This window comes from Chiloscyllium punctatum, chromosome 14, assembly GCF_047496795.1.
Source record: "Chiloscyllium punctatum isolate Juve2018m chromosome 14, sChiPun1.3, whole genome shotgun sequence".
Taxonomy (NCBI): Eukaryota; Metazoa; Chordata; class Chondrichthyes; order Orectolobiformes; family Hemiscylliidae; genus Chiloscyllium; species Chiloscyllium punctatum.
In genome coordinates this window covers 5,315,615-5,342,698 of record NC_092752.1, presented here as the reverse complement: position 1 = coordinate 5,342,698, position 27,084 = coordinate 5,315,615, and the positions used below count along the sequence as shown (strand labels likewise).

Genomic DNA, 27,084 nt, shown 5'->3' with positions numbered 1-27,084 from the left:
GGCATCAACCATTTATGTTGTATGGAGAAAGATATTAGTAACAGAAATTACAATAAATTAGGCTTTGAAGACCCATTTTTGTTGAAGCTTTTCTTCTTTCACTCATCAAGACAACTGCAAGAAAAATCAACATAAAAGAAAAACACTACTTATGGTGTAGGAAGGGAGAATGCTGATTTGTTGGCAAGTAAACACAGACTGATGCATCGAGAATGCACCAGTTAAATGACGACGACTGTTAACTGCCAAAATTTGTTTACATTTAAACCAGGCATTAGCCAATCATTGGTCAGAGGCAATGAACCAGAAAATGACTGTCATCCATTTCTCAGCATTTAGCCTGTAGCCTTGCATTCAGTTATTCATCTACACACTTCTTAAATGTTGTCCAACTACGCAACTTAAGCACAGAAACTAAGGGTGACAGTACTGAGGGCAATGCTGTCTTTTGCATTAAAGCATGAAATTGAGATCCTAAGGGTGTAAGTAAAAAGAACCCACGTCACTATTTTGAAGAGTAAAAGAGGCAGCCATGACATTCTGACCTATATTGTTCATTCAGTCAACGCTATCAAAAATAGATTATTTGGTCATTGTTAAATTGCTGATTTTGGATTTTGCTGTATATAAATTGACTGTCACATTTCTTACATTCTAACAATAACTGTTCTTCAAAAGTGCTCCATTCGCTGCAATTTTGTGGTTGTGAGAGATCTTACGTAACTGACAGCCATTCATTTATAGATATTTAACTTCTAAGAGGGTTAATATTTCTCCTGTGGATTATAGGACATCTAAATTAACCAGATATATTGCGTTTGCTCTATTGACTATGGTAATGTACTTTTAACTTGCGAATGTGTACTTTGTGTTACTAAGATTGTTTTCGCCATTGTGCTGCAAAGTAAATCTTGTGTAGTTTTGGAGATGAGACAGCCAAAGCTGTCCGACAACTGTGCCCTTACACTGATTGTTCAAACTGAGTTTGTGCAGTGAGTTCTCCTGGATCAAATTATACTATGATGTCTGGCTGCTTATGGTTGAAAGCTACAATAAAATGTTATGATTAAACATCAAATAGTTGTACTTGTTTGACCAACGACCCTGAGGCTCATGCAAACATTTGTTATTACTGACTCTTGTGTCAAATTGTCCAGGAGAACTCATGATGTGAAAACTGAAGTTTAGGAATCTTGTCTTGCCAATTAGGGTTCACCTACTTCCAGCGAAATTGAAGTGATACAGATTTCCCTTCATACAATGGGAGTGAAGACCTGGAAATACCCCACTTTCAAAAACCTTTTGAGACTGGGACAGGGTTCAACTGAAAATTTCAAACCGGAGATTTTTGATAGATAAATTGCACAAGCAAGATTCTGAAACTGAGGTACAATTTCAGTCATGTTAGAAATGAATAGTGGAACAGGCTGAACAAACTGAATAACCTCCTCCAGTTCAAAACTCATGAACCACAAACTGCACAGCAAGTAATGTTGTGAATCAACTTTACTGCACATCATTTGAACCAATAGGAACCAAATCCAACTATGTATAAGGACACACTTCCAAGATAATTTGTTTGGTCACTGATTCCATAATACATCAGTCTGAAATTTTAACTGACCATATTATCATTTAACGGTCACTGATACACACCTTTAAAACCCCCAATAGTTGTTATAAAGGCTTAACATTTTGCAGTTAATTTGAGCATAGGAACGGAAATATTAGTTTTAAATCAGATGTATTTGTGCATACATGTTATATACAGTCACAAAAAACACATTTAATCTGTGGGAATAAATTAACATTCTCAGAATAATCAATGGCTTATTGCTCCCTGCAGAACCCAGCCAAAATTCCTTAGGTTAATGCAAAGTAACTAAAATACCAATATGTATACTAGCAATGACTGCAGGTATTGCATTTTTAAATTCCAGCAACTTTAACACAATGATTGTAGCCATTTACAGAGAAACAACTAATAATCTCACTTGAAATACATCAATTTTGTTTGTGTCCAAACAAAATTCTGAGAGTTCGTAGCATAAAAATATCAGGTGGTAATGTAAGAAAGAAATGGAAAGTGTCATGAGGGCAAATCAAAAGTCCTGCTTTTGGATTATTTTAGGCATACCAAGACTCAAAATAATATTTAATCAAATGGAGGGGATGCTACGTTTCACCAACTATTTCTTCACTAATTTCTGTGTTTCGTTTTTCACAACTTAATTCACTGAGTTGCTTTTCTTTTTGCGCAAGAGCTTCTGATGCTGCGGTCCCATTTTCTACAGATTCACAAGAATCTGAGTCACCTTCAGGCTCATTTTGTTCTGTGCTGACTGGATGGAGGGCAGGTACTGCTCCTTTGCGTTGTGGCAGGATAGTAAAAAAAGCTTCTTGCCAGTTCTGCTTTTCCAAATACATGAGAATTATCTCAAACACTGTCAGAAGAAAAATAATTCACAATTAGGCATCAAACAGCAGGATGAATTTGTTTTTATTGTGTGATACTATAGAGCTGCTGACCCTAAATGGAATAGGTTCAGAAATTCATCAAGAAATAAGCAAAGAGACTTTTGTTCATATTTGAAAGTATATAATCCATTAGTACATAGTGGTATTATCATCCCTCACTGTGAACTAGAAGGCTCAGTTTCTTGTTCCAGAAGGGTGTTTGAACATGTTTGAACCGTTTGATTAAAATTTCTATTATTCATTAGTGTGATATCTTTTTTTGTTTCACTGATTTCGCTGGTCCTTCAAAAGAAAATCTATTTAAATAATTCTCCTGTTCTTACTCTTTCTCCAATGTAATAATTTTCTGTGAAATTGAAACTCAGCAAACATCTCATTTGATGTGGCACATTTGAATAGTCTGAAGACATGCACCAGAACAAACTCTACACTATCAAAGAATACATGATTGGATAAATTCCACTCTCTGTTTAATAGCATCATTAATTGTGTTGAAACATTCATAGAACATTACAGCGCAATACAGGTCCTTCGGCCCTCGATGTTGCGCCGACCTGTCATACCAATCTGAAGCCCATCCAATCTATACTATTCCATGTACGTCCATATCCTTGTCCAATGATGACTTAAATGTACTTAAAGTTGGCAAATCTACTACCGTTGCAGGCAAAGCATTCCATACCCCTACTACTTGAGATAATTCTCATGATTTGAGTTTATCGTCCAGACATCCTTCATACAGGTATTTTGGCTCAGTCATCTATTGAAGCCAATAAGTGGCACACTAGCATTTTTTTGCCTTTAAGTATATTTCCAATTCCTTTCTGATGATTATTACTGAACCTGCTCCCTCAGTATATTCCAGATCGCAGTAACTATTGTGCAAAAAGAATCATCTTCTCTGTCATCTGGTTATTAAGCTTTCTACAAGTGAGAACAATTGCTTGTTATTTACTCAGTCAAAAACCAATGATTTTGAACAGCTCTATTAAATCTCCCTATAACTTTATCCACTCCAAGAACAATCCCAGTTTCTTTGTGTCTCCACTTAACTCAGATTCTTTATCACTGGTATCATTCTGATAAGTCTCCTCGGGGTGGCACAGTGGCTCAGTGGTTAGCACTGTTGCCTCACAGCGCCAGGGACCCGGGTTCGATTCCAACCTCAGGCGACTGTCTGTGTGGAGTTTGCACATTTTCCCTGTGTCTGCGTGGGTTTCCTTTGAGTGCTCCTGTTTCCTCCCACAATTCAAAGATGTACAGGTTAGGTGAATTGGTCATTCTAAATTGCCCCATAATGTTCAGGGATGTATAGGCCAGGTGCATTAGTCAAGGGTAAAAACAAAAAAAAAGTAGAATAATAGGGTTGGGGAATGGGTCTTTGTGGGTTTCTCTTTGAAGGGCTAGTGTGAACTTGTTGGGCCAAATAGCCTGTTTCCACACTGTAGGGATTCTACAAATCACCTACTCCAAGGCATCCTTCTAATGGTGTGGTGTCCGGAATTGAACACTATACATCCAGCTGAGGTTTAAACAAGATTAATTTTTCATAACTTAAATTTCTTTTGTGCTTTGTACCTCTACTTACATTTTCAGAAAAATACTTGTTTCAATAGTCAGAATCTCCTGGGTCCATCTGAAGCTTTTAGAAGAGCAGACAGAGGAACTTAATAGGGTAGAAAGCAAACATTCAGTTTCCCGATGCGTTAAGGTTTTGGTATTTAGCTTTTGAAACATTTCAGATTGATCAGTCTTCTTGGCACTCATTAACACCACAGCTTGCTGAAATTATGTTCATAGACATAGACTTGCTTGGCAAAAACAGGAAACGTGTTCACAAAGCCAAATGGGTAAACTTCCAAAGTATGGTGAGTAGAAATCTCTATGCTAACTTGGCTTCTTCATAGTTGAGCTGTTTTTGTGTGTAAATACTTAAAATGTGAAGGGTGAAGCCTGAATGATTCAGCAAGTCTGACCAAACAAGGAAGCCACGCTAATGCCAGAAAACCTAAACTGAAAACTCTCTCAGGCAGTAAGTGGTTCTGAGATGGAATGTGGTTGTGACGGAGTCAAGATCAGTTGAGGCTTTCAAAGGAAGTGGGATCATTATCTGAAAAGGAAACATTTGCAGTGCCCCAAAAAAAACAGCAGGGGTCAATTGGTGCTTCTGGGGCCAGCACAGACACATTTGGCTAAATGGCCTCCTTCTGTGCTGTAACTATATTGTATCTTATAAGTACCTGATCATAACTTACGAGCTGTGTATTAAGAACTACAGTTAAACTACATATCCTCATCACAGAAGAACTCTCAACCTATTAAGACACTTACCATGATTTACAGTTAACACTTTGCGACTATCCATTTTCACATAGTTTCCAAGGGGAAGTTGCGCATGTGCGATTCCCAAGTTCAATGCTTTATTGTATGTTACACCCTGAAATGGCAGCCACAGAAGAGCCAAGGTCAGTAATAAGAATCCATTTAGTCAAAGCATTTAACTTCATTTGTGTGGGACCGTGACTTTATTGAGCAAACTTCAACAACTTGAATTTATATTGTCTGGAACCTCTGAGCTATTACAGAAACAAAGACAGAAATAGCTGGAAAATCTCAGCAGGAGTGGCAGCCTACACCAGTCTGCCACTTCCAGTGGGATGCCACCAGACACATATTCCCCTTCCCTTCCTTGTGAGCTTTCCACAAAGCCATTTCACTTTGGGACACCCCGGTCCACTCCTCCTTCACTCCCAAAATGACCCATAGCCTCACAACATCTTCCCCTGCAATCTCAGGTATAACAACTGCCCATTTACTTTCTCTCTCTCCTCACTATCCAAGGCTTCAAATACACCTTCCAGGAGAAACAGTGCTTTACTTACACTTCACTCTAGTCTTAACATTTTCGCTGCTCAGAATGTGGTCTCTACACTTGGGAAAGGAAGCGTAGATTAGGTGACTACTTTGCAGAACACCTATGTCTGTCCACAAAAAAGACCCTGAGCTTCCATTTGCTTGCCATTTCAACACACCACCATATGGTCTGGCAAACACCTCTATCTCAGGCTTGCTGCAATGCTCCAGTGAAGGTCAGCACATGCTGAAAGAACAGCACCTCAATTTCCATTTGGGAACCTTGCAGCCTTCTGAACTTGATATCGAGTTCAACAATTTTTAGGGCTTGAGCAGCTTTCGCCATGTTCTCCCCCTGCATCTCACACTAGGCCTTCTTGTCACATGGGCTGCTACCACACAATATCCACTGTCAGCCACTAATAGCCCCTATTAGCAGCTATTCATTGTCCAAGGCTGATGCTTATCCACCTCTGTCTGTACAACTGTTTTTCTCTCTCTTTGGGTTCTATCTCCACCTATCATTTATACCTCCCTCTTCTGTTTCATCTGTTTAAAAATGATTCTTTTCTTAGCTACTATCAGTTCTGAAGGGTGACCAGACCCAAAATGTTAACCGATTTCTCTGCACGGACGTTGCCAGACCTGCTGAGATTTTCCAGCAATTTCTCTTTTTAACATTACAGGATGTTACCTTTAGAGCAGGGAAGATGCACAGAATACCTTGTGGTGATTATGGTCCACCAAGCCACCTATGATGTAAGCTTTTGTTGCATCCAGATCATTCAGCACATTGGGTGAATCAGAAGTGAGATAAACCAACTCTTCCTTCTTTATGGCTTCACTGACATGTTCCGGTGTAAAAGTAATTCCCTAACAAAGTCAAGTTATTACAAAGCATATAATTTCCATAGCATTTTAACAATAACAACTAGCATGTATATAGTAACTTATACAGTTAAAAACCTCCAAGGCACGTCACCTTACTAATCAATACTTAGAACAGGTGCATAACAACTAATGATAAAGGGGTATTAAGAGGCATCTTCAAAAGAGAGGGGGAGCTGATAGGTGATTAAATTCAGGGTGGGATTTCCAGAGTGAAGGGGCTTGGCAGTTTTAGGCAGGGCTACAACTAGTGAAGTGATTAAAATCAGGGATATGCCAAGCAGCCATAAATGGAAAAGCACTGAGATGAGGATTGTTGGGGTACAGGAGCCCTTAGAAATAGTGAGTCATGAAGCCATGGAGAGCTTACAAATTAAAGATGACAATTTTAAAACTGAGACACAATCATACTACAGGGTCAGAGAGAACAGGCAGGGATGGGTGAATAAGATTTAGTGTAACTTAGGTTATGGGCATATAGTTTAGAATAGACAAGCTTCTGGAAGGTGGAAAATTGGAGGAAACCAAGAAAGCAATGGAACAATCACATCTAGAGGTGACAATTCAGTGGGTTGATGCATTAAAATGGAAGTTTATTATGTACTAAAGCACAGAGGCTGATGGAAACAACAGTTCATGATAACCTGGCCAGTCATCACTGCTAAAACCTTAAGTCAGTGCTTCCAGTTTAACAATATATTGTGGAAAGTTTCTTTGTACCTTCCAATTGATCCAGCCTTTGTCATTTTCATCCATGTTCTTCTTCAACTGTCCACTATGACTGGTCAAATACATCTATTGAGAAATGAAAACTAGAATCAATACCTCCTCAAAGTCCATTGTCAGGACCAAGGTAAGAGACTGAGCTTGAATAATATTTCATCAAATCTCTCAAAAATTGTAATATCCTTCATAGACATGAATTGCATTGAAGTATGTTGCCTACTCCCATTTTGGTCAAATACTGCAGTCATTTTTGCACACATCTAGACTCCACTAAGAACACTACATAATTTCATTAAACAGGGGAATCCTTAATGTTACAGCAACAGGTGAACAGACCGTTGATTTTCATCTTGTTCATGTTGACAAAAATATAGTCCTCCCTCAACGTATTGAAAGTTTCAGCCTCAATTACATCCTTAGTGGCCAGAAGGATTAATGTGAACCTTCTGGTTAAGAGGCAAGTTGATTATCAGTTGGTGCTTCTACACAGGTTTCTCTTACCTTCAGCAATCTGCTTCATTTGTTAAAAACAAAATTTCTTTATAAAATTCTACTCACAGAACAGCAGATATTCTGCTCTCAAAGTCCAGTTATGGTTAATGTTTTAGTTTACTGACTAAACTTACTTCTAGCTATCATGCTGCCATCACCCAGACAGTCAAAATTGAGAGTTTTTATGGGCAAAGACTTGTTATTATTCTCTGGGAATGTTTCTTAATATTGCAATCTCTAATGAATGAATGATAAATTTATTGTCACTTGCATTTTACAGTGAAATACAATGAAAAGCTTCAACAGTCACCACAATCCAGTGCTATTTTGAATAGTTTAAGAACAAAAAGGATAAATGGGACTACAATTACTAGAAACAAATTGATGTAAAGTAATATAAATATATCCCAGTTTTAATTTACATAATTGAACCTAGCAGATAATTAAAAATTGAACCAAATAGAATTCAAGGTTCTACAATTGACAAAAGGTTTTCAAGATGGTTCATCTCAGCAGTTTTCTTCCTCCCATCATCCTGTTTGTCACTACTCATACCAGCGAATCTGCTGGCATGATACATCAGGCTCACTTTATAAAAAGTTGTCATTTTACTTTGAGATAAATTAGAAAATCGCTTTGAAATTCATCCTCGCATTCATAATTCTTATTAGTTATGTACATGGTAGTTTAATGTGGCAAGTGGAGAGTGGCCAGCTAAGTACAGAGTCACCTTAACTAAGTTGTTCAGTTTCTTAACAAAGAAAATCAGAAAAATAAAAACAATGAAGAAAAGGCAAACTTTAATCAGAAAGTCATGTTAACAACAGTTTGTGAGAATTAGAGAGTTTAATCTGATCTGCTCCTTTATAAAGGCATTTACTAGTATTACAAGTTGCAACGGTCATTTTTAAGAAAGGGAATGGCATCATTTTCACATTTGTGTATTTTCTGTTTTGGAAATCAAAAACGAGACTCACCCTCACAGGATGTGCTGCTTTTCGATTTTCTGCGTAACATCTCTGAATCTGCTTATGCAGCTTTTTGACATCCTATATATAAAAAAAAGAACCATTCAGGCAAACCCAAGCCTTGTGGCTTTAACACTATAAAGGCCTCAGGATTGAAATAAAAATACTTAGATGCTCATTTCATTTTCCCAATACATTCATTCTCCAATCTCCCAGACCAGTCCAACATTTAGAAAATCTGAACTCAAAGCACACTCTGATGCCATGCCACTGGGGAAAGCAGGTGAACTGTTCCCAAATTTTACTTAGTGTCATACTATAAGCAGCCACCACAAACTGCAGGATTGTCAGAAGTAGGAAATGCAGTCTTTCAGCATCAGTACCATGCACAATTCTATATTACAAAAGGTTAAGGTTACTGGGGCAAGTGCTAAAAAGATGTACAGGGAAAATACCAGAAACCATGAACAGGTTGCAGGCCCTTTCTCAAGCAGAAGAGAAATTTAGTGCAGAAATGTGATAGAAACCTTTAAGATCAGCAAGGGGTTTTAACATGGTAGACACAGGGAAGGGGCTTTCACTTGAGAGCGTAACAGAATATTGTGGACCTTAAATATAAGGCAGTTACTAAGAAGCCCAAGAATGAATTCAGAAGTAGTTGATTTGAACAGGGTGGTTAGTGTGTGGAACTTATCATCTGGGAGTAGTTCAGATAAATAATATAAATGCATATAAGCAGCATATAAGGGACAGAAAGATATATTAAGTAGGATGATACAAAATAAGGTGGGAGGAGGCTTAGATGGAGCTTAAACACTGGCACAGATCACAGACCACGACTGACTGATATCGTATATTCCATATAATTCTGTAAAACTACTGAATAAATTTAGTTAGTCATTGCAACTTTATTCTGTTTCTTCTTCACCTTCAACACCATTAAACTATCAAAGCTGCAGTCTAGTACAACACGAAGGTTACATGGAGTGAAATCTCTCTTAAAGCGTTTCCTGGCAGATTCTTCATGCCTTTCCTCATTCTGAGTTTGACGTTCTAGTCTTCTTTTCAGCTTTTTCTCTTTACGCTTTTGCCTGGCCCAAGAAGAACAGAAAGGTTAGTGGAAAATTGTTAATTTTGCACTTTTAATCAGTGAAAGAGAGGATATCAGCTGAGAGTCTTGTGGAACAGTGGTAAACTTCCTTCTTCTGGGTTTGAAGGTCTGTGTTCAAGTCCCAACAGTCACAGAGACATTTCATAATATATCTGAACTACATAAATGTATTTTTAATTAACCTGTTATTTCTCATAGTGGTAGTGTCCCCATCACTGGGCCAGAAGGTCTGCGTTCAAGCCTCTCCTCAGGATGTGATGTACATCATAACATGTTCAAACAGGCTAATTTCAAAAGAAACAAGCCCCTTGCTCCATTTCAAGATCATTTTATACATATGAAATGCATTATTAGGACACTCAGTTAGCTCAGACCGTTAAAGTGTACTGCTAGTAATGCCAAGTTTTAGTCTCCATATTGCCCAGTTTTTCATGTTTCCCGCAAAATACATTATTTAAGATCTTTTAGTGCAGTGGTAATGTCCTTTCCTCTCAGTCAGAAGGTTAAGGTTTAAGTCCAACTGTAGGACGTGATGGCCTTGGAGGTGTACGTATATAACATGTACGAACAGACTGATTAAAATGAAATATCTGAGTACTTCTATTTAATGCGCAGAACAGACTGTTCTGATGAAAGGTTACTGACTTGAAACATTAACTCTTTCTCACCGTGTATGTTGCCAGATCTGTTAAACATTTCCAACATTATTGTTTTTATCTTAAATTTCCAACAGCTTCTATAGCATTTTACTTTTGTTAGAGCGCTAATAAACATTTTCTTTTTGTTTTTCTCCCTCTAACCCGATCTTTTACCTCTCTCTATTTTGTTTTCTGTGCAGATTAGCTATTCTAACTTATCCTTTCTTAATCATATTGTGCACATAGGAATCGTCAATCCAACTGGTTCACGAGCATCCACAACAGAGGATTCTGAAATACTCCAACTCTTATCACACGTTCCAGTGCAATTGCTCATGGAAAATCTGAGAAAATGCAGACATAATGAATGCTGGAGACTGCTCACTGGTGATAAAATTAAATCAAATTTCCATATGTTTATTTTTTTTTAAGATTAGGGTTACCAGTTATAACTACATCTAATATTTGAATCACTTAATGATTCAGGAAGATACTTGTTTGTAATCATTGGTGATCTATAGGTATTCAGAGTTGTACTGATGGGTTTTACATCATGGTGGGAGAGAAATGTACTGATAGTAGGCAAAGAAACAGTTATCTTCCTGCCCATCATCCCAGAAATGCAATGTGTGTGCACCTTGAGCTTTTAAGGAAGTGGTTTAAAGTCTCCATAGACAAATGAATGGAAATTGCAAAACATTCAATCCTCAAAACACCAGTAAACATCCAAAAAGAATTTTGCCTTGTTCATTCGCAGTAAATCAGTGGGCTCAGAAGATATTAAAGTGATGAGGTACTTACACAATAGCTTACTCCCACTTACTTGCGATCCTCTTTTTGGTCTAGCCACCGTTTCTCCCTCATTAACTTTTTCATCTGTCTTTTTGACATTGGCTCAGTTCTCCCAAGATTCCAATCATTCTGCTTCATTTGATTTTTCCCTTCCGTGGGATTGCATTCATTGATTTCGCATTGCTCCAGTCTTTCACTACTTGAATCCCCAGCTTTTGTCAAGGCTGCTGATGGCTCTGTTCCTTCTTCACGTGCTTCAGACGCCATGGTTTACTTGACATTTGAAACAGTACACTATGTCATCACATCAAAAGCTGAAAAACAAATCAACTGTGCTAATTATGCATATAAATTCTGCATACTTTTTCACAAGTTAAAATAAACTACACTGTTGAGAGATTGATATAAATTACTCTGCAGTTTTGCCAATTAAAAAACTTTAATGATTCCATTTTTAATTTTCATTTCTAAATGCATTGGTACAATTTTGTTAAACCAGCCCCTAAAGGGACAAAGTTTTTTTTCATGATTCTCACCATCTGAACCTTAGATCACTCCACTCACAGCCATCTTTCTCTAACAAATTCAACATTAAGTGAGAAGTAGAATAATGTAACAATAATCAGAGCAGTTCAACAATAATTGCCATTCAACAGACTGAAATTCCATTTGGAAATTTTTAACAAAAAAACGTGAACATGTGGCACAGGAGGCAATCTATAAACAGGGAGCTGGTGATGAAGCAGGAAATAGAAAATTACAACAATGATTGTTATTACTCAAATGACAATATGTCACAGGAATCATGTGGCTGTAGCTGTTCACTATAGTTATGAACAATTTGGAGGGTGAAATAAAACCATTTTCTGACCAATTTAAGTTATGAACATGGAAGAAAGTGGAGATTTGTGAAGCTACACTGATAATTAAGGGGCAGAGATATGACAGTGAATTAAACACTAAAAGAGCTGTGGATGCTGTAGATCTGAAACAGAAAACAGGCAACTGCCTGTGTGGAGTTTGCACATTCTCCCCGTGTCTGCGTGGGTTTCTTCTGGTTTCCTCCCACAGCCCAAAAAATGTGCAGGATAGGTGAACTGGCTATGCTAAATTGCCTGTAATGTTAGGTGAAGGGGTAAATGTAGGGGTCTGGGTGGGTTGATCTTCGGAGAGTCGGTGTGGACTTGTTGGGCCGAAGGGCCTGTTTCCACACTGTAAGTAATCTAATCTAAAAAAATTGCTGGAGAAGGGTCATTGGACTCAAAAATATTTCTCTCCACAATTGCTGCCAGACCTGCTGAGTTTCTCAAGCAAATTGATTTTTGTATGCTTCTAATATGTTAAGTGGATGTGGAAGGCAGTTTGAGATGTGGAGATATGGCTGTGTTTGGGGAGGTGGTCATTGACAGACGGTTTGGAGAGGTGGTCACTGATAGGGGGGTTGGGGATGGGGGTCACTGACAAGGAGTTGTTGAGGAGGGGGTCACTGATAGGGTGTTGGGAGGGGGTCACTGATGGGGGAGTTGGGGTCATTGACAGAGGGGCTTCCGGGAGGGGGTCACTGACAGGGGACTGTTGAGGAGGGGGTCATTGACAGGGGGTGGTCAAGGGGGGGGAGGGGTCACCTACGGAGGGATGGTCAGGGGGAGTCACCGATGATGGGTGGTCAGGGGGGGTCACTGACGGGGGTTGTCACTGACGGGGGGGGGGGGGGGTGGTCGGGGGGGTGGGTCACTGACAGGGGGGGTGATCACTGATTGGGGGGGGTCACTGACATTGCCGGGGGGGTCACTGACAGGGGGTGGTCGGGGGGAGTCACTAACAGGGGGTGGTTGGGGGGAGTCACTAACGGGGGGTGGTCAGGGGGGTGGTCACTGACAGGGAGGTTGTCGGGGGGGGGGTCACTGACGGGGATGGGGGGGTGATCACTGATAGGGGTGGTCAGGGGGGGGGGTCACTAACAGGAGGTGGTCACTGACGTTGCTGTGGGGGGGGGGGTCACTGACGGGGTGGTCGGGGGGGGTCACTGGCGAGGGGTCACTAACAGGGGGTGGTCACTGACAGGGGGGTGGTCAGGGGGGTCACTGACAGGGGGTCACTGACAGGGGGGTGGTCAGGGGGGTCACTGACAGGGGGTCACTGACAGGGGTGGCGGTCGGGGGGGTCACTGACGGGGTGGGGTGGTGGGCAGGGCTGGTTTGGTTTGAAGCTGTTGGGGGGGCGGGGCGGGGGGTGCCCATCTCCATGGTAACACCGCTCCTTCCCCGCGAGACACCCGCTGACCGTTAAATCGGTTTAAACGGCGGGAGTCGCGCGCCAGCGGCTCACTGTCCGTCAGGGGAAGCCCGGCCTTCAACCGGTGAGTTCGTTTTCGGGGCTTACCCTGTGGCTCCGGCCGGGGGGGGAGCTGTGTCTGCCAGGGTGTGTGTCAGGGGGCACTGGGGAGACTGTGAGGCTCGGGCCCCGTTTACCGCCTTCACCGAGAGAAGCCGAAGCCGAGGCTGCGGGGCCTGGGGCAGGGCCAGGGCCGGATTCAGGCCCGTCAATGACGTCATTGCCACGCGCCAACCTCCACGTGGAGCCCTCCAGCTCCTTCCAGGACCCAGCTTCCGGGTTCGCTGCTGAGAGGCAATGGACGCTTGAGTACTCACGAAATGTGCATTCTGTTTCTCTTTTTCTCCCACGGTTTCTCCAGAAATTTCTCCGTTTGCTTTATCCCTCATGGGCCAGCGTGTTTCCCGGCACGCTTCATTTGTGGGCAAGCTGATTTTAATTTATGTGGGTAATGACTGCGGATGCTGGAAACCAGATTCTGGATTAGTGGTGCTGGGAGAGCGTAGCAGTTCAGAGGGATGCCTCAGAAGCGATATTTAATTATACGTAATAAAACTGCGGTTGCTGGAATTCTGGAACAAAAACGCAAAGCTCTGGAGGAATGCAGCGACTGTGGAGAGAGAAACAGAGTTAACGTTTCCAATCCGGCGGCTCTTCGAGTCATAAGAGTTGTATGTGACGGAAACAGCCCCTTCCGTCCAACTGCTACTCGGATGCTGCCTGACATGCCGTGCTTTTACAGCACCACATTCTCGACTCTGATTTCCAGCCTCTGCAGTCCTCGCTTTCTCCTTCCGTCCAACTCGTCCATGCCGATCAGATATCCTAAATTAATCTCGTTCCGTTTGCCAGCATTTGGCCCATATCCCTCTAAACCCTTCATATTCATAATACCCATCCAGACGCATCTTAAATGTTGTAATTGTATCAGCTTCCACCACTTTCTCTGGCAGCTTATTCCATATATGCACCGTCCCTCTATGAAAAAGTTGCCACTTAGGTGCTTTTAAAACCTTTATTTTCTCATTTTAAACCTGTGCCTTCTATTTTTCCCCAGGCTGGGGAAAAGACCTTGACTACCCACCCTATCCCATGCCCCTCATGAATTTATAAAACTTAATAAAGTCACCTCTCATCTCCTGAAGCTCCAGGGAAAATGGCCTATTCAGCCTGTCCTAATAGCACAAACCCTCCAATCCTGGCAACATCCTTGTAGATCATTTCTGAACCCTTCCAAGTTTCATAACATACAGCAGGGAGACCACAACTGAATGCAGTATTCCAAAAGTGGCTCAACCAATGTCCTGTACAGCTGCAAGTTGACATCCCAGAATGTTCAATTGTAGTAGCTTTAAATGTAGTTCAACTTGCACCTCAATTATAAAGCTTCTCAACTACATATTTTGGAACCTGAGGATGTTTTCTGCACGTTTTGATATAAATAGAAAAGTAAAAATAAAGCTACCAAGGAGAAAGCCAGTAAAAGATGACTTGAACAGACTCAAAACAGCAGACTCAGCATTATCAAAACTGTTCAAGGATGCTTTACTGTAAAAATCAAAGAAACTTCAGGTAGTATCATTAGTGCTCTGTTCAATGCGTGCTGTTGTATTGATGCGGGACATTACTAAGCTGATATAAGTGTTCACATGAAATTAAATACATTCCTTGTTAATAATACATTTGAGTTATAGAACATATAACAATACAGCGCAGAACAGGCCCTTCGGTCCTCGATGTTGCGTCGACTTGTGAACTATTCTCAGCTCATTCCCCTACACTATCCCATCATCATCCATGTGCTTATCCAAGTTATGCCATCGAAGTTTTCAACATGTGGTAGGATAATATCAAAGTTGCATTATATTTACTCTAAAGGTGGGTTGTGGCATTTTCTTTTAAGTAACCTGACTTATATAGAACAATTCCAAAGCACATGTAAACACCACATGTAAACATAGAACCTTGGAGCAGGTGTAGGTCCTTTGGGCCTGCTCCACCATCCAATCTGATCATAGCCTTATCCCTGCTTCTCCCCATACACCTTGATGCCTTGAAAACCTATTAAAAACTCTCTCTTGAGAATATAAGGTGGCTTAACCTCCACAGCTCTCTGTGTTAGAGAGTTCCACAAGTTCACTACCCTGTATGTTGAGACTGTGAGCCTTGTTCTAGACTCCCCAGTCAGGGAAAACATCCAACTACTTTAGACCTGTTCCCTTTCGTCCTCGATCCTGTCACGTGTGGGAACAGACTCTCTATTTATTGTGTGCAATACTCTCATGGGACAATAAAATGGATATAAAATGTGGAAATAAATCTAGTCAATGCACTATTTTACATGTGAAATTAAATATAGAAAAAATGTCGTTCTTAGGATAGCGAGCAACTGTGATTGCTGGAGACCTGGAAAGAAAAACAGAATTACTCGGCACCCTTCTTGGTCCGAACCCGTTATCTGAAGAAGGGTCACTGGAAGCATTAATCCTGTTTTCACAGATGCTATCAGACCTGCTGAGTTTCTCTAGCATGTATTGCTTTTGTTTAAGTTCTCTGCATATAGATAGCATGGCCTGTGACGATGGTATGATCAGACTGCAGTGCCTATGGATGCTGACATTGATGGGTCATGACCTGGATTGGAGGTGGAAACAGGGCAAGATTTCAACATTGATTGTTACAAAGGGAACATGTTTCCATGGCAATGGCAGGTGTACCTCTATGATGACATAATGGCATGGGTTGGATAAAGACAGGGAAGGTGTGAGCTAGGAGAAAGGCCAGAGCAGAGCTGAGCTGACTGCACTGAACAATCTGCTGTTCTGTTCACCAAACCAAAGCCTGGAGGATGTGTGAGAAGAGATGGAGGCTTGCTTGCGAGCAGAAACTCCCCAGCTTAGTACTACTATTGATCTTCTTCACTATTTCAGCCTTATTTTACATGTACCCGTAAGTATGTTCATCAAAGAGTAGCTCTCAAGTGCTTTCTTCACACAAGATTCCTTTTGAATACATTTTCATCCCTGGATATTAAAGTCCCATCCACATAGCTCAGAGTCTCAATGTTGGGAAATGGAGGGGCTGGTTCAAGTTGCATTTCAGAGACTTCGGACATACAAATTGAGGCTCATATTCTAGTGCAATACTGAGGGGAATGCTGCACTGTCTTTTAGATGAAATGTTAAACCTTTGTCCTCCCTGGATGGGGTCACGAGGGTGTCTTGTCCAAAATTGCAACTGCAAGCAATGTCTGTACAAATTGGCTGCTGCATTTCCTACATCACAACAGTGACTAATTGACAGCAAAGCACTTTGGCATGTCCTGTGACTAAACTGAGTTGGGATTAGTTCAGTTACATGGAAAATTATGGAAAATGTTAAAACGGGGGAGGTTATTAAAGTTTCCAGAACAAGTAATAGGACAGAGAGTATGGAAAGTAACTTCAGACACAGCAGGTAAGGGTGTGGGGAGAGGACTGTCAATGCAGTACTGAGGGTGTTAAAAGCACGCAATATACAAAACAGGGTAAATGAGCTTGTAGCGCAAATTGAAATTGGGAAGTACGACATTGTGGGTAGCGCAGAGATGTAGCTGCAAGGGAATCGGGACTGGGAACTAAATATCGAAGGACTTTGTCGTCATCTGCACCCACCCAGTTCCATGTGGAGCCCTCCAGCTCCTTGCAGAACCCAGCTTCGAAGATGACATCCTATCAAAAGGACAAGCAAATAGACAGAGAGGGCAGGGTTGACTTGTTAGTAAGAAATGAAATTAAATTGATAGCAAGAAATGATATAGGGTTGGAAAGCATAGAATCTGAGTGGGTAGAGTTGAGGAACCACAATGGATAAAAGACCCTGATGGGGAGTTATATACAAGCCTCCTTGCATTAGTCAGGGAGAAAATAAATCAAGAGATAGAAAAAGCATGTAAGAACAGCATTATTATAATAATCATGGGGAGCTTCAAAACGCACATAGACTGGGAAAATCAATTCAAATCTCTCTTTGGAGAAATTGCCCCATGAAAATTTTGTTTGCAGTTTCCATTGAATTTGCAGTCATTTCAAACTGCTGTTACTCAAGGACCTGTTGCTCTGATTTGGGCAGATCTCTCAAATACTCTGGGTCAGTGATAAACAGGATGAAGCATTGAGCAGGAAATAGAAGCACAAATAAGAGCTCATGAGCCAAGTTGAGGGAGCAGAGCCGAGGAACTTAAAATTACAGTTGCGTTGCTCTGCAGTGTTATTAGCATGTGGTTCCACATTTTCTCTGCTCTTGATTGGCTGTTATGCTGTATCTATAGTTCTTAGTTTTGGAATCAGTCACAAGGGGAGGCAGCTTTTCTATCCAACCCTATCACAATTTTACAGACCATCTAACAGATCACCTCTCGGCTTTCTCTTCCCTAGCCTGTTCAATCTTTCATGGAAGTTATAATTTGACTAATCTGTTAATCCTCCAGTAAATGATTCTTACATCTTCTCCTGAGTCTGTTTCTATTATGTAATTTCAAGGCCAAAGATTGCATTGCACAGCACCTCCTGGTATGTTTTTACTTGACTAGTATATTTATATTTTATTTGAATATTTGCCCATTCCTTTGGGGATATGTGCAAAAATAACTCAGTAGTCATCTAGAAGTATCGGTTTTGTGCACCAGAGACAATTCTAATAGCACAGAAGGAAGAACTTTGGCCCTTGTCACAACAAGTTAAGCTCTTATACTGGTAAGCAGCAGGCTGGTGAGGAGACACTGAGGTGAGAAGATGAACTGGAGAAGGGAAAGGAAAAGTGCTGATACACTGAGATTAATTGACAATAAGGTATAGCATTTTTAAATAGGACACTCTCCGGCACAAAATTACTGCATTCAATATTCTTTATTTTAAAAATTCTCAAGTTTTTAAGTTTTGAAAATAATTTTTTTAACTTCACATTTTATATAAATGGGGCAAATCTTTGGGAAGTGTTCTCGAACAGAGAGACTGAGGGGTTCAGGCACATAGTTCCATGAAGGTGACATCACAGGTAGATAGGTTACTGAAGAAGGTGGCTGGCACTTGCCTTCATTGGTCAAAATATTGAGTATAGGAATTGGAGCAACATGTTGAGGTTATGGGATGTTGGTGAGGCCACATTTGGAGTACTATGTGCAGTTCTGGTCACCTTGCTACAGGAAGGATATTATTAAACTGGAAAGGGTACAGAAAAGATTTATAAGGATGTTACTGGGTCTGAAGCATTTGAGTTATAAGAACAGGCTGGATATAATATTATGAGGGGTATAGATAAGGTATTTTGGACCAGACCCCTCCCCCCCCCCCCCTCAAAATATTTTAAGTAGGTAGTCTAGACCCTAATTTTCTCTTATTTTAAAGGCTGGTGTGAAGTGGATATTCCAGATGTGAAGCAGCTCGACAAACCACTCAGCTTTAAGCAAAACAGAATTTAAGCACTACAGTTGAAACATGAACAAAAGAAAATGGAAGTTAGAATAACTTAACTATTGAAAACTTAACCAACCTGACACAGCAACTTAAGTAAGGAGCTGGTCCAATTCCCGTGATATCCCATAAACCCACCCATTGGCAAAAGGAAAATTCAAACACAGGTTCTTACAGGCAGGAGAGATTGCAGAGAGAAAAGTCAGTCAAGAATCATCTGCTGAAGCATGGGACTTTTGTTTTGCACTGCAGCAGCTTCTGTGACTGCTACAATTAAACCAAAATAGAAAACACCTGAACTGGGAAAACTGGCTACTACCCTGCCATTGTTATAGTAGACATTTCAGCACCTCTTCTTTTACAACCTCTCTTGGGGAAAAGAAACCAAGGACAAAATAACCTTTTAAAAGTGACAGCATCGTCACAAAGGCGAATAGCCATGCTGTTTTCTCCACGGTAAGGGAGTTCAAAACTAGAAGGCATAGTTTTAAGGTGAGAGGGGAAATTTTAAAGGGATTCAAAAGCCAACTTATTCACACAGAAGATGGTTCGAATATGGAGTGAGCTGCTAGAGGAAGTGGTAGACATAGTTACCATATTTAAAAGACATTTGGACAGGTACATGAATTGGAAAGTGATTGTAGCAAGATCAGCCAGGTGGACCTCATAGAATATGAATTCCCTGATTGAAGCTGTTAATCTGGTCCAATCAGGGAGCCCTGGCTGATAGATTTCAGAAAAAGGAGTATCACACATCCTGTTCATTCTGAAAGCTGGCACTGAGGGAGCTGGATCAGTGTCAAGGACTTTCTAAATGTAAACAAATGGGGATTAGATGACAGGATACCTGGCCTCTCTGGAGTTACTTCATCAAGTACTGGCAAATGGGACTAGATTAGGTTAGGATATCTGGTCAGCATGGACAAGTTGGACTGAAGGGTATGTTTCTGTGCTGTATAGTTCTATGACTATTTAGAAAGATATGGGCCAATCACAAATAATAGGACTAGTTTAGTTTAGGAAACCTGGTTGACATGGACGAAGTGGACTAAATGGTCCGTTTCTATGCTGTATGGCTCTACGATTCTCTGACTCTATGATTGACAATTGTTCATTGTGCTATGCAAATCGTCAAAGGAGTATAATAAACAGAAAATGGTGTAATCCAGGTGAAAGGTCATAATAGTGCAAACCTTGCCTCCATTACTGTTGCTGCAGAGATGCTATCTGACCTGCTGAACATTTCCAGCATCATCTATTTTCACTCTGCCCTGCAGCATCTCCGGGTTTTCTTTCTTACCTGCAAGATGCTCCTTGACTGAAAGGGGTTTAGGGCAGTTGAGTAACATGGGCGAGGGTGGAGTTACTCTTGTGTTTTCAAAGGTGGTGCCATGAAGCCGTTCCTCATACAAGTCATGAAAATCTTAAACTCTCTCCGACACCCACTCCTCTCCCTAACAAAAATGATTGAACCAGACGTCAAATTAATTCTTGGGAAAGTGTATTAAAGGATTATGAAACCAAACTGTGTAAATTGAATTAAATTGCTGACGAGTCACATTTTGAATGCAGGAGTAGGCCATTCAGCCCATCAAGTCTGTTCTGCCAATCGCTAACATCTCGGCTGATCTGACTGTGATCAACTCCACATTCCTAATCACGGCCTACACCCCTCCGCACCACACCCCCAAATAATAGAACAGGCTGAAGAGGCTGGATGGCCTCTTCCTGTTTCTATGTATTGATGGTAATCTGGGGGTGGAGGGAGGAAACTGTGAGGAAATTAAAAATCTAGTATCAGTTTCTGGAATCTATCTGAAGAATATTCTAAACTTCTGTGCTTCTTTTTCAGATGCATGTGGCTGCTTCAAAATTTATCAATGGCTGTACCTATTGTCCATACATTATTTCTGCTAAGCTGCTGCCTAAACTACCTAATTTGCATCTTTATAGATCCTGGAATTTTTTGCAGAGGTAAAGTCACCTGGAGTGTTAAAGATTTATGCAAACTGTTTGCAGTAACTGCCTGATTTGAAGGGCATGACTGACAAATACTCAGTAAATGCCATAGAGTTGTACAGAGTCATCGAGTTATACAGCACGGAAACAGACACTTTGGTCCAATTCATCCATGCTGACCAGCTATCCTAAATTAATCTAGTTCCATTTGCCAGCATTTGGCCCATATCCCTTTAAACCCATCCTATTTGTGTACCCATCCAAATACCTTTTAAATGTTGTACAGGTCATTCTGCTATTATGCACATTTCGTCAGCACAAATTGGCTATAGCGTGATTGACTAATTGTGGACAATGCAAACTTTCTACTGACCGGGTATAGCAATTTTCGATTAGCAATCTTGCACACCGTGATTTTCTATAACGGTTTTCCATGGCGCAATTTTCTATAGCACAAGGTTGCAGAGGAACACATACCAGCCTCTGGCACACACCACCCTCTGTGTGAAAAAGTTGCCCCTTAGATCCCTTTTAAACCTTTCCCCTCTCACCTTAAATCAATGTCCTCTAGTTTTGAAATCCCCTAACCTGCGAAAGAAGCCGTGGTTATTCACCCTATCTATGCCCCTCATCATTTTATAAACCTCTATAAGGTCACGCCTCAGCCTCCGATGCTCCAGGGAAAATAGCCCCAGTCTAGTCAGCCTCTCCCTATAGCTCAAACCCACCAACCTTGCAACGTCTTTGTAAATCTTTTCTGAAACCTTTCAAGTTTCACAACATCCTTCAGACAGCAGGAAGACCAGAACTGAATTCAACATTCTAAATTGGCCTAATGATGTCCTGTATAACTGCAACATGACCTCCAAACTGGTACACTCAATGCATTGACTAATAAAGGCAAGTGTACCAACCGCCTTCTTCACTATTCTGTTTAAAACAATCTGTGGACTCTAATACCATATCTGTTCTAACATGGCCCTCTGGGATTTCCAAAATTGGTGTGTGAACAGAAGGACCTGGAGATATTATGCCCCCTCATGCTATCTGGGGAAAAAGTCTCTGCCTATCCACTCTATCTTTGTCTCTCATCATCTTGTACACCACTATCAAGTCACATTTCATCCTTCTTCGCTCCAGTGAGAAAAGCCCTAGCTCCCTCAACCTTTCTTCATAAAACATGCCCTCCAGTTCAGGCAGGACAAAGTGAGGACTGCAGATGCTGGAGATCAGAGCTGAAAAATGTGTTGCTGGAAAAGCGCAGGTCAGACAGCAACCAAGGAGCAGGAGAATCGACATTTTGGGCATAAGCCCTTCTTCAGGAATGAGGAGGGTGTGTCAAGCAGGCTAAGATAAAAGGTAGGGAGGAGGGACTTGGGGGAGGGGAGTTGGGAATGCGATAGGCGGAAGGAGGTTAAGGTGAGGGTGATAGGCTGGAAAGGGGGTGGGGGCGGAGAGCTCGGGAAGAAGATGAGGACCTGCATGTAGGCAGCCTGTCTCCCCAATGTAGAGGAGCCTATTTGCAGAACGTTTCAGAGAACACCTCTGGGACACCCACACCAACCAACCCAACTGCTCTGTGGCTGAACACTTTAACTCCCCCTCCCACTCTGCCAAGGACATGCAGGTCCTTGGCCTCCTCCCTCGCCAGACCATGGCAACACAATGCCTGGAGGAAGAGCGCCTCATCTTCCGCCTAGGAACCCTCCAACCACAAGGGATGAATGCAGATTTCTCCAGCTTCCTCGTTTCCCCTCCCCCCACCTTATCTCAGTCCCAACCCTCGGACTCAGCACTGCCCTCTTGACCTGCAATCTTCTTCCCGACCTCTCTGCCCCCACCCCCTCCCCGGCCTATCACCCTCACCTTAACCTCCTTCCACCTATCGCATTCCCAACGCCCCTCCCCCAAGTCCCTACTCCCTACCTTTTATTTTAGCCTGCTTGGCACACCCTCCTCACTCCTGAAGAAGGGCTTATGCCCGAAATGTCGATTCTCCTGCTCCTTGGATGCTGCCTGGCCTGTTGCGCTTTTCCAGCAACACATTTCTCAGCTCCAGTTCAGGCAGCAATGGTAAATCTTCTCTGCACTCTCTGTAAAGTTTCCACATCCGTCCTATAATGAGGTGGCCAGAACTTTCATTCAGAAAGTAAGGAGGCATGGGATACAGGGAAATTTGGCTACCTGGATGTAGAATTGGTTGGCCCATAAAAGACAGAGAGTGGTAGTAGATGGAAAGTATTCAGCCTGGAGCTCAGTGACCAGTGGTGTTCTGCGAGGATCTATTTGGGACCTGTGCTCTTTGTGATTTTTATAAATCACTTGGATGAGGAAGTGGTATGGTGTATTAGTAAGTTTGCCGATGATGTGAAGGTTGGTGGAGTTGTGGATAGTATGGAGGGTTGTTGTAGGTTGCAATGGGACATTGACAGAATGCAGAGCTGGGCTGATAAGTGGCAGATTGAGTTCAACCTGGAAAAGTGTGAAGTGATTCATTTTTAAAGGTTGAATTCGAATGCAGATTACAGGGTTAAAGGCAGGATTCTTGGTAGTGTGGAGGAACAGAGGGATCTTGGGGTCCACATTCATAGACCCCTCAAAGTTGCCACGCAAGTTGATTGGGTTGTTAAGAAAGTGTATGCTGTGTTGGCTTTCATTAGCACAGGAATTGCATTCAAGGGCTGCGAGGTTACGCTGCTGTCCCTTTTAGACCACACTTAGAATATTGTGTTCGGTTCTGGTCGCATCATTATAGGAAGTGTGCAGAGGAGATTTACCAGGATGCTGGCTGGGCTGGAGGGCATGTCTTATGAATAAAGGTTGAGGGAGCTAGGGGTTTTCTCATTGGAGCAAAGAAGGCTGAGGGGTGACTTGATCGAGATGTACAAAATAATGAGGGGCATAGATACAGTGACTAGCCAGACCTTTTCCCAGGGCGGAAATGGCTATCACGAGGGGGCATAATTTTAAGGTGATTGGAGGAAGGCTTAGGGGAGATGTTCTTGACTCAGAGAGTGGTGGGTGCGTGGAATACACTGCCAGTGGTGGTGGTAGAGTCAGATTCGGACATTTAAGTGACTCTTGGATAGGCACATGGATGATAGTACAATGAAGGGTATGTTTGATCTTAGAGTAGGATAAAAGATGTGCACAATATTGAGGGCCAAAGTGCCTGTATTTTGCTGTACTGTTCTATGTTGTTTTTTATATATGAAGGTAAGTAAGTGGCTGTGGCTCAGGGTAGGCAGAAGAGGTGAGATGTGAGCTTTTTAATGACTTCCTGTGTGTTAGGGGCATTAATGGGAAGGAGATAACTGTAAGGAAATTAAGAATATAGTTTATATTTTATGTATCAGCCTAAAAAGTGTTTTTGAACTTCTATGCATAAAGAATACTGAGCTTCATAAATCGAGACTGAAAACACAAAAGCTAAGTCTTGACAAACATTTAAATGTTAACCTTTGTAAATCACTGCTTAGGCTGCAACTGCAGGAATTTATTCACTTCTGACACTGAATCACTAATCCAAAACCCCAACTAACACTCTTGGGAATAAACATAGAGAATGCTGGAGAAATTCAGCAGTTCTGAAAGAGAGAAGCAGGGTTAACGTATGGACGGCACGGTGGTACAGTGGTTAGCACTGCCTCACAGCGCCAGAGACCTGGGTTCAATTCCCGCCTCAGGTGACTGACTGTGTGGAGTTTGCATGTTCTCCCCGTGTCTGCGTGGGTTTCCTCCGGGTGCTCCGGTTTCCTCCCACAGTCCAAAGATTTTCAGGTCAGGTGAATTGGCCATGCTAAATTGCCCGTAGTGTTAGGTAAGGGGTAAATGTAGGGGTATGGGTGGGTTACGCTTCGGCGGGTCGGTGTGGACTTGTTGGGCCGAAGGGCCTGTTTCCACAATGTAATGTAATCTAATCTAATCAATTGCAATGAACACAGAAATTGTAATCTAATTGAATTCCATATGACTCTCCTTCAAACCAGACTCGAAATGTTTGCTCTGTTTTTTCTCTCCGTGGATACTGTCAGACCTGCTGAGTTTCTCCAGCATCAAACATATTTCCTCTTTATTCAAACATTCTCAGGACATGGGTCATGACAGATGATGTAATTTGAATTCAGTAAAATTCTGGAATAAAATGTGAGCCTAACGGTGACCATGTAAGTACTATTGATTGTTTTTTATTTGAAAAAAAACAGTCTGATTCACTAATGCCTCTTCAAGGAGGGAAATTTGCTGTTTTTACCTGGTCTAGTCTACAAGTGCCTCCAGATCCAGAGCAATGTGGTTGACACTTAACTGCCCTCTGGACAGTTAAGGATAGTCGATAAATGTTAGCCTGGCCAATGATGCACACATCCTGTGAATAAATAAAAATGAAATCTCCATACTGCGTTTTAGGATGGATGGAAAACTGTTAGAGAGATTCAAAGAGTTTAACTGGAATGGTACCAGGGTTAGGGAAAGCAGTTATTTTTGAGAGCCTGAGAATCTGGAATTGTTCTCCTTCAAGCAGAGAAGGGTAAAGGGAGATTTAATACAAATATTCAAAATTATGTCGAACTTTGACAAAGTAAATAAGGAGAAATTACTTCTGTTAGACAGAAGGCCAGAAACCACAGGACTCACAAGTTAATTGGTAAGAGTAGTAGAAAATCCTTCTGCACTGAGTTGTCATTATCGGGAATGCACTTCCTGAAAGGCAAATTCAGTGAAAAAGTCCAAAAGGGAGTTGGATAAATATTTGAAAAGCACAAACTGGAATGAGTCTTGGGAAAGAGTAGAGGGGTAAGACTAATTGGATTGCTCGTTCAATAAGGTGACATAGCTGGACTATTTGGGCTTTTGCCCAAAACATTGATTCTCCTGCTCCTCAGATGCTGCCTGACCTGCTGTGCTTTTCCAGTACCACACTCTCGAGCCTGATCTCCACCATCTGCAGTCCTCACTTTCTCCTAGAGTATGTACAGTGTGATTCTGTCCAGTATGATTTGAAATATATTATTTTGTTGTTTATAGATCCCAATGACCTAAACAGTGTAATGGAGGCCGAGGAAGTGACCATCAATGGTACCAGGTTTACAAAGAAATGGTGCCAAGTCTGCAGATTTTTCCGGCCTCCACGGTGTCGACATTGCTACACGTGTAACGTTTGTGTGGAGGTAAATCTTGGAACTACATCCTGTGTCTTTGTTTTTTTTGGGGGCCTAGTTCCAGATATGTATCACTAACTGGAGCTATGAGAGTCCTCACTCTGACTACAGGGCAAAGGTCAAGAACTCATTAAAATTAATTCTGCCTCAACTTCCTTCATTGTTGTTGAGGGGATGGTCCATATTAATTGCCTGGTCTATTTGCTGCCCAGTTGTTTTTCATGTGTGGATCTCCCGAGCACAGTAGTGACTAAAAGATCCCAAGGCCTGTATATTGGCCTGCCAAACAAACAAGACCAGCTGCAAGACATGTTGGAGACTCTCTGTTCCACAGAGAATTTGAGCTCAGCTTGCAGGATCCTCTCTGTTTGGATCCTCTTTGGTGATACCTCATCAGCTTCATTTACAAACTTAACGCTGGCCATGTGGCTGTGGGAGATGAGGCTGAGGATCTGTCTGTTGGGATCTGTCTGTTCTGGAATCCCAGAAACCCAAGGGTTGGCTGCTGAGGAGCCAGTCATAGACACTGCTTTGCAATGGGAGCTGTCAAGCTTCTGGTGTTGCTGAGGCTACACCCATCGAAGCAATGGGAAGCATTCTGTGACATAGCCACCATATGCCTTGTAGCTGGTGAAGAGGCTCTGGGAGTCTGGAGGTGATCTACTCCTTACTGCCCTATATGACATCCAGCCTGTGTCTATCTCAAGTAGCTTTGGCAACTATCTTGCTGGTCTATTCAAGTTTATGATGGCTGGTAAATTCCAGGATGTGGTGATGTGGTGACTTTAATAATATTCCAGTAATTGTATCTACGATTATTAGGAAGGGTTAGGTTCTTCTGCAGGATGAATGTCACTTGCAACATAATCACCTGGGAACCGGATATCACACAAATCTTGCTGCAAACAGGAATAGATTGCCTCATTATCTCAGGAAATGTGACCAGAGCCAATCATTACTGCCCCACCTCTGATCTTAAAAATAGCTGGACCTCAGAAACTGCCCCCAAAATTAAGAGAAGCAACGTACTGCCCACTAAGACAAAAATCTTTCTTTGTGATGGGTATGACTGCGGCCACTGGAGAGTTTTTCTCACAGATCCTCATTGACTGGGGTTTTAAAAGGCTGCATGGTGCCACACTCAGTCAAAAGCTGCCTTTATGTTGCGACTCTCATCCAACCTTGTCTCTAGGATTCAACTCTTATGTTCATGTGTAGACCAATGATAAAGTCTGG

The 27,084-nt window shown here is 41.8% G+C and overlaps 2 protein-coding genes across 3 annotated transcripts in view; one reads left to right on the top strand and one right to left on the bottom strand.

Moving 5' to 3' along the window:
* Positions 1–1,488: 1,488 nt before the first annotated feature.
* Positions 1,489–13,880, bottom strand: trmt10a (tRNA methyltransferase 10A). 2 transcript variants are annotated; one of them, XM_072583813.1, is made up of 8 exons: positions 13,598–13,880; positions 10,978–11,260; positions 9,334–9,496; positions 8,415–8,486; positions 6,940–7,014; positions 6,055–6,204; positions 4,810–4,915; positions 1,489–2,444 (listed from the first exon to the last, which is right to left on the bottom strand). In XM_072583813.1, the coding sequence occupies exons 2-8, from the start codon at positions 11,211–11,213 to the stop codon at positions 2,176–2,178; spliced, it is 1,071 nt and encodes a 356-aa protein (XP_072439914.1). In that variant the 5' UTR covers positions 11,214–11,260; positions 13,598–13,880; the 3' UTR covers positions 1,489–2,175. The 2 variants fall into 2 exon arrangements, with proteins under 2 accessions (XP_072439914.1, XP_072439913.1); XM_072583812.1 differs by lacking the exon at positions 13,598–13,880 and adding an exon at positions 13,329–13,485.
* LOC140485572 (palmitoyltransferase ZDHHC5-A-like) overlaps positions 13,244–27,084 on the top strand; it is a 49,362-nt gene continuing 35,521 nt past the window's right edge. The window contains exons 1-3 of the mRNA XM_072583815.1: positions 13,244–13,305; positions 20,583–20,704; positions 25,715–25,857. Coding sequence (XP_072439916.1) covers positions 20,587–20,704; positions 25,715–25,857 — 261 coding nt within the window. The 5' untranslated portion in view covers positions 13,244–13,305; positions 20,583–20,586. The remainder of the gene's footprint in view (positions 13,306–20,582; positions 20,705–25,714; positions 25,858–27,084) is intronic.